General features: G+C 49.2%; 1 protein-coding gene across 1 annotated transcript; it reads right to left on the bottom strand.

The window, feature by feature from the left end:
• Positions 1-290: 290 nt before the first annotated feature.
• Positions 291-4,447, bottom strand: LOC101143639 (PRAME family member 12). The gene is made up of 3 exons (XM_004024681.4): positions 3,042-4,447; positions 2,078-2,653; positions 291-1,188 (listed from the first exon to the last, which is right to left on the bottom strand). The coding sequence occupies exons 1-3, from the start codon at positions 3,326-3,328 to the stop codon at positions 627-629; spliced, it is 1,425 nt and encodes a 474-aa protein (XP_004024730.4). The 5' UTR covers positions 3,329-4,447; the 3' UTR covers positions 291-626.
• Between the last annotated feature and the right edge of the window lie 3,117 nt (positions 4,448-7,564).

A 7,564-nucleotide genomic window follows, 5' to 3' on the forward strand; every position in this document is an offset into this window, starting at 1 on the left:
AAGGGGCTGAACTTCAGTGACTGACCCTCACTGCCCACCTAGAATGGTCCAGGCCCCGTAAGTGCATCTCACGTGTATTAACCCACTAAATAGACACATGCCCAGAGAGAAATTAAAAAAAAAAGGAATTCAGCAAAACGATCACATTCCACTTTGATGCCTTTATTTCCTTGGGCTGAACCTCATTAATTTTAGAGAACTTAGTGCCTTTTGTCCCCCATGAGTAACTTGAGATTCCTTAGGTTAAAATTGTTGAGCCAGGTGAAGCAATCATGGAGGACACCAGACAATTTCCACTCAGCTTCCCTTTATTTCTGACTGTTTCTTTACAACCATCTGTGCAGGGGTAACTCTCTCATGTGTCTCTCCTACCTGATTCTCATTCTAGCAATTCAGATTCCCATTTCTGATTCGCTGGGACACAGGTCTCTAAAGCTCCCATTGACTCCAACTCAACTTTTCCCCCAGTCCCTCCCTTCCTGCATCCCCTTTCCTTTCCCGTTCACATTGAGCAGGCATATGAAACGATGGGTCTGTGCTCCCTTTGACATACACTCATGGCCTAGGATTCAGTTGCCAAATGACCGGAAGAAAGCTTTAAATAAATCCACCCTGACAGCAGGCATTCAACAGAGACAGTGACTGGGCTCCAGGTCATAGGAGGCCCTGATGCCACAGCGAGGGCAGGGGGCAGTGCTGAACACAATAATCTTGGGCTGCCTTAAGTCCCTCAGTGTCTTCATCAGCTCAGCCCCAAGTTCAGCAAATCTCCCCCAGCAGAGAGCACCCTCGGTGTCATAACTCTCCAGAGGGGCAGGATACAGCTCCAGGCTTATCTTGCTCAGCCCGACGGTGTGGCGCAGCAGGTTCTTCAGGGCGGCCATGGAGATGAGGTTCCCACAGAAGCTGAAGGTACTGAGCTGGGAGCAGCGGCTCAGGGCAGGCAGGATGGCGCTGAGTTGGGAATCCACGATCCCACAGTCCTCTAAGTCCAGGGTCTGCAGGGTGGCCACAACTTGCTCCAGCAGAACTGCGAGGGGCTCAGGGCTGAAATGGGTCAGTGTGATGCCCCTCAGGTCCAGCTCTTTTAGCTGACGGATGCTCGGGCACCAAGAGAGATGCTTCAGGTCCGACTCTGACAGCAGGCATTCGGTCATTACGACTGTCTCCAAGGGGGCCTGGAGACACCTGGGAGAGAACAAGAAGGAGTTAGAGGAGAGTGGTGGGGAAGACCTCAAGGTGAGAGATGACACTTTTCACAACCCAAGGCTGCTCTGCTTATCTGAGGATAATCAGCACCTGGGGTGTGGGAATGGAGACTCTGCTCATTCAGGGCAGACCCAGTCGAGGCTCAGTCCTGCACCATCACTCGGGTGACTGGGTCAAGTCCATGAACTCTAATGCTCCCTTTCCTCATGTGTCAGGTAGAAAACCACATCTCTGGGCCACAGGAGCCCGATGGAGACACAGGCATAAATGACAAACCCAGGCAAGATCCCGCAACCTCAGCTGGGGTGGCCAGGCTGCAGGAGACCCTGACATGCCCGTATCATCAGCAAACCATCTATCACTTTCACCATTCTTCACTCCTGCTCCCTCACCCTCTATTCCATCATGTTTTGGAGCTCAAAACATTTTACTGACAGAGGGAGAGACAGGATTTTACCTGTTCACTAGGCAGGTGAGGACAGACCTTATATTTTAAAATGGAGGGGTGTGATGGACATTCTCTTTAGTGCCCTCTTCAACTCCCCATTTCCCATCGTCTTAACTTAGACACACATCCTCGGGAGGAATTCACGAATGCACCCTCACTAGATCTAAACCCTGCAGTACCTTCCTAGCATGGCAGCCTCTCTATAGCATCTAGCCCAGGAGATCCCGCTGGCTTATTGGGATGGATGTGTGACACCTATTTCAGGACAGAGCTGCCAACAGGACAATGCATGGACATTCTAGTGTCCCCTTCGCTGTTACCTCCTCACAAGCTGGCTCACAGTAGATACCCCCTGGTGTTTACAGTAATAAAGAAAGTCTTTGCTGCGGTCTGCAGAGAAAGCTCACCATCCTTCCTCACCTGAGCAGCTGGTCCAGGTGGCCTTCGAGGAAAGAGACAGAGTGCATGTAAAGCTTCTGGAAGTAGTCCAGCTTGAGGAACTGAGAAGTGAACTGGGTGACAAACTGCTCCTTCCTGTCTGGGGGAATGCAGGCAGATGCATGGATGTTGAAGAGAACAAGTTTGCGGAGATTCCTCATCTGGCCCAGGTAAGGGGCGAACCTTATAAGAATGGACAGCTCCCAGGGGCAGCACACTTCCACCTCCTGGATACAGTCTAGCTCCACCGTGTTCAGGACCTCTATGATCCTGTGGATGGCTATTCCAAAAATCTGCAGCTCCTTGCAACACACGTGCAGTAAGCCTTTTCTCTGCTTGCCCCACTCTAAGAAGTGGGTGAGGCATTCATCCAGCGTCCCATTCTTGAAGCAAAGGTCTAGGATCACCGTCAAGGGCTGCTGCCCACCCGGCCTTGGACAGTTCCATGCTGTTCGTCTCTCACTCAGGGCCTCTGGGGAGAGTGCAGAAGCTCCAGACCATATGCCCCAGAAGTTCTCATCCACATTCCGCAAGTCCAGCACTTGAAGTTTCCACCGCCTGTGGGTAAAAGAGAAGAGAGGCTCCAAATTTAGGAAGGATTTGAGCTTTTATCCACATCCTGGACATCAGCGACTCTCCTCCCTGCTGCTTCTCCCACTCTCTGTCTTTTCTCCATCCCTCTTTCTCCTTGAAACCTGCCTGGTCCCCACTGCTAGTGTCTTCAATTGCCACTGGCAGGAGGCAGGTTCCTGATCCTTCAGTGGACCCTGCATGGTGAGCAGTCCTTTCCCAGAGGAGCTGGACAAGGGCCAAGGCCTCTCTGAGCTTCCTCCCCAGCCCCATCAGAAGTCTCTGGGCCACCCTTGGGCCTCCCACTCCTTCTGACCCAGCTAACCCTACCCTGGATGCCTGAGCCCTCCCCACCTGGTTAGCTGGGTCACCTCACCTGGGGCGAACCTTCTGGGCAAGCAGTGCATCAAGCCCCTCCAGCACAGCTCGAAAGGTCTCTAGATTACATGACTTCATCAGGGACCCTAGAGGAAGGCAGGTGAAGGGCCAGGCCTGCACCATAGTTGTCAGGGTCTCGCAGCATCTCCTGGTAAAGGCCTCCGTGAACAGTGGGGGAAAGAGCTCCCTGGGCAGCTCCTCCAGGGTGGAGATGGCCAAGGCCCGGTCTCTCAGCAGACTCTGCTCAGCCAGCTCCAGGAGTCTAGGTGGGGCCTGGAGGCTCATCCTGATGAATCTAGAGAAAAAAACATCATTCTTACGGCAAATCACATCACTTCATCAGCTCCTAGTGCCAATGTCATTGCTCTGGTAGAGGTGGAAAGGTAATTAGTTCACCCCAATTCCACTCTGCACTTTCTGGACACAAATCTGTAATTCTGCCCTTGCTGGTACCATAAAGAATGTCTTCCAAACAATGAGGAGAGGGCAAGCTAACCACTGGCCCATTCATTTTCAACCATTGCTGCACTAAATCTCAGTAACACTGGGAAGCATTGCTGAGGATCCTGAAAGCTAAGCTCCACCTTTTTGAGAAAATATTTCTTGTCACTTACCACCCTAAAACAATGGGAACGAGAATGTCCTGTGGCCCCACACAGCCTACATTCTCGGTTCCCACAATTGACATGCTTGCAGAAGACTAAAGGGACTCCTTGGAATCAGCACCATTATTTTTTATTTTGAAAAATTGTAACAAGAAATTGTAAAAACAGCATGACAGTGTTCTAGAGCCTGTGAAAGTTAGGGATAAAAACACTAACTCTCAGATGAAGGTTCCAATGCTGATCTCTTACACAGACTCACAATGACCCACTTTGGGATGGAATCTAGGGGGAAAAAATGGGTCCCATGTTCAGAACAAAGACTCCACTCTTGAGAATGGCCTATGGAATATCTTTAAGGTATTAGTAAAAACTAAGGCCTAACATGTAAAATCACGATGCCACCAAGTCTATGAACTATAATTTAAGGGCACAAAAACCAATTATTTCAAATGTCATGAAATAAAAATTCAACCAGTTGTAACTTTTTAATATCTCTTGTTAAAAAAAAACTGCTTCAATAAGAATTTTGAAATGACAAAAACCAAGCACAAATCCAATTTTGGGGGATGAAGACAAAACTACATTTAGAGGAAAAATCAAAGCCTAAATTTGTTCTTCTGAAAACAGACAAGAAAATTCTCTCTGCCACCTTGGGCTGCATGTCACCATCCCTGACTGGCTGGCTGCAGATCAGATGGGCATGACCCTAAGGAGGTGGTGACTTACCAGATCTGGACTCAGTTTGCAGGGTGCTGCAACCTCTCAGAGAACCAAGCAGTAGCTCCAGGTGTCAGGGCCTCAGGTTCTCTCCTGTGCACCTTCGGGAGCTTTTATGGACCTTTCTAACCACACCCTCCCCATCTCAACAACCAACTTCCAATCAGAAAATGATGTCTGATTAGATTCTGAAGTTCCACCCAGTTAATCCTGATTGAGTTTGCGACTTTCTTCTGATTAATTGATTGGATCAGATATACGTTTATGAAAGTGAAAGTATAAATAATAGGGTGAAAGTCCACAACTCATTCATTCCTTTATTCCACAAACACTGATGGAGTTTGACTGACATGAGAGCTTCATAGTGATGCAGGAAAGGGTTGAATCTGTTTCTGGCATTTGACAGAAAAAACAAAACCTGAAGGTATCTTTGTTGGGGGATCTTTGGCCACATAAACATTATCAAAATGTCTCAGAGCTAAAACAGCTCTAAGAAGACAGTAATTTCATCCCTAAGAAAGCAGAATAAATATCTCTGTGTATCCAGTGGTCACCTGGGATTTACGCTTTCTAACAGGGTAGATCATATGCCCATTCAGGTGGCAGAGGGGAACCACTGAGGGTGTGATTGATCTCAAGACGAAGGTTCAGGCTTCTCCGGAGGAAATTAAGCCAAAATTACAAAGTGAGGTGGGGGCTGGGCAGGATGGGACTGGGTGTTCTAATGGGACCCTGGGAAGGAACCAAGATAGCATAAAACATGGTGGGTATTTTGTGGGAGAGGAGACGGAAGGATTGAAAGACTCCATTTAGATTGAATTCAAAAACTAAAAAGGAAATAATTACAAAAGAGACACTGTAGACTCAAAACACAATATTGCCTTTGAGGGCATGGGACGAGATACAGTCTTGGTCCCCTCTAGAAGGTAAAGCGTGTTTACTCACAAAAATGATGGGCACCCCTCAGAAAACCAGCTTGGGGAGATTGAATCTGAGAATGTGAGCTGGGACAGAGGCCAGACAGAAGCACAGTGGCCAGGCCTAAGAAGGGAGACTCCCCCAAGCTGGAAGCCACAGAGGGTGGAAGCTGTGGGCTCTGCAGGACATGGGGGAGAAATGCACAAGGGTCCATGTCTCCCTGTCATGGCGCTATGGTCTGGAAACTTTTCCTTTAGACTCAGGGATCTTCCCACAGTGGAACATTTCCCAGCAACCCTCAGGCCCAGGCATTTCCCAGGGCCCTTCATCCTCATCAATCCCATCGGCCCCTTTCCAAGTATATTTTGATCATTAATGTTTTCTCATCCTTAAAGTCCTCTCTTGTCCCTAATATTGAACATAGAGATTCTGATCAGAACAACAACATTAGGCATATGAAGAAAACTCAGGCCAGGCACAGTGGTCACTGGAGTCCAGGAGTTTGAGACCTGCCTGGGTAACATGGTGAAACACTGTCTCTATAAAAAAAAAAAAAAATACAAAATCTACCTAGACATGGTCATGTGCACCTGTATTCCCAGTGACCCCATAAGCTGAGATGGGAGGATTCCCTGAGCCCAGGAGGTCAGTACTGCAGTGAGCCATGATCGTGCTGCTGCACTCCAGCCTTGAGACCTTGTCTCAACAGAGGGAAACCCAACAGAGTGAGACCTTGTCCCCCTCCCCCAAAAAAAGAGAGAGAAACAAAGAAAATAAGAGAACTCAGTTTTTCTCTCTTTAAGCACAGTGCACACATCCTAGTACATTTCCCCACAAAACCCAGAGCTCCGTATCATGTTGCAAGCTTTGTAAGCTTAGGGGTGGCTCCCATCCTGGGCAGAATCACACCGTGATTTTTCTGATGTTTTGGGATACAAAGTAGCAAGAACCTCCCCCACCCCAGAGAATCCTCCAGGCCTTTCTCTCCCATTTTTTATGACACCCAAACAGCTCTGAGATGCCACTGGCCACCAGAGCTGGAGTTCTTCGAAGGATGTTCCCCATCTCGGAATCTTTCTGGAAATGTTTTCTCTCCACATTTCTGACCTCACTATCAATGCCTTATGTGTGCAATCAAGTTAAACTGAAATGTACTCAGTGAGGCTTCTACTTCCCAGCCCCTTGCTTTGTGAACCTGAGGCTGAGGGTGAGCTCAGCACCAAGGATGGTCGTGAGGATCTCTGTTGACTGAGCATCCATGAGGCACAGCAGGGGCTGAGTACTTTTCACCCAGCTCTCCCTCACAGAGACCTCACCTCTCCCTCCCAGTGAACCTAAGGTATGTTGCTCTTTTCCGCATTTTTAACCTGGTGACCCTGAGACTTGGCCAGGGAGAGGAACCTGCCCATGTTCAGGCAGCAAATGATTGGCAGATCCCTCAGGTGAGGGCTCAGAGGATCCCCGAAGGGGTTCAATAACCTAAATGTTAGAAAGAACTGATTGACAGCCTTTTCCTTCCTACCCAATTCAGGGAGTCTTGCACCACCCCCAGGACCCTGGTGAGAATCCTGCACTTGGGGGCTTTTCTACCATATCCTGTCGCCTGTTCTTCTCAAGGTGCTTGTCTGCTGCCCAGGTCAGAGCAGCCTTCGCAGTTCATCTCAAGGAAACACCTGACCCCTTCTCCACTCATGGAATCGCCACTGGGATCTCAAAGTTTCCCCCAGGCCCTTGCTCAGGGTCTCTAGAATATTTCTGAGCTTCTGTTTTCCTCTCCAGGTGCAGCCTTTTCAGTTCTAAGGCTGGGCCAGGGGTGCCTGGAAAGGGTCAGGGCAGCCCACACTCTCTGCATCTCAGGAATATCAGCCCATCTCTCCTGGAGCTTGGAACATGGCCATGTTGCTTGAAGACCCTTTCCCTTTCATCAGCAGTAATGAAGGAATTCTCCCCAAGTTCTACTGAGGTATTCTGGTGAACATAGCAAGGCACAAAGCAGGGAGCTCCTCAGCTGCTGCTCTGGACCTAAAGAGGCACCTGGGACTGTTGCAGGGTGACCTTGCCTGGCTTGCAGAGGAAGACCTGACTCCTCTGGTTCTTCTAGGGATTTCAGGCTGATGGGAATCCCTGGGAGAGGTTCCCAGGCAGGGGCCTTCCCTTTTCAAGCTCCCCTGGCCCAGCCTGAAAGCTGACAAGCTGCACCTGGGATGCGATAAGTCTGTTTTCTGTCTGAGTCAGATTACTTCTTGCCCTACCAGGGGCTGCTCCTTTTTTCCTCTAATAG

Source organism: Gorilla gorilla, chromosome 1 (assembly GCF_029281585.2).
Source record: "Gorilla gorilla gorilla isolate KB3781 chromosome 1, NHGRI_mGorGor1-v2.1_pri, whole genome shotgun sequence".
Lineage (NCBI taxonomy): Eukaryota > Metazoa > Chordata > Mammalia > Primates > Hominidae > Gorilla > Gorilla gorilla.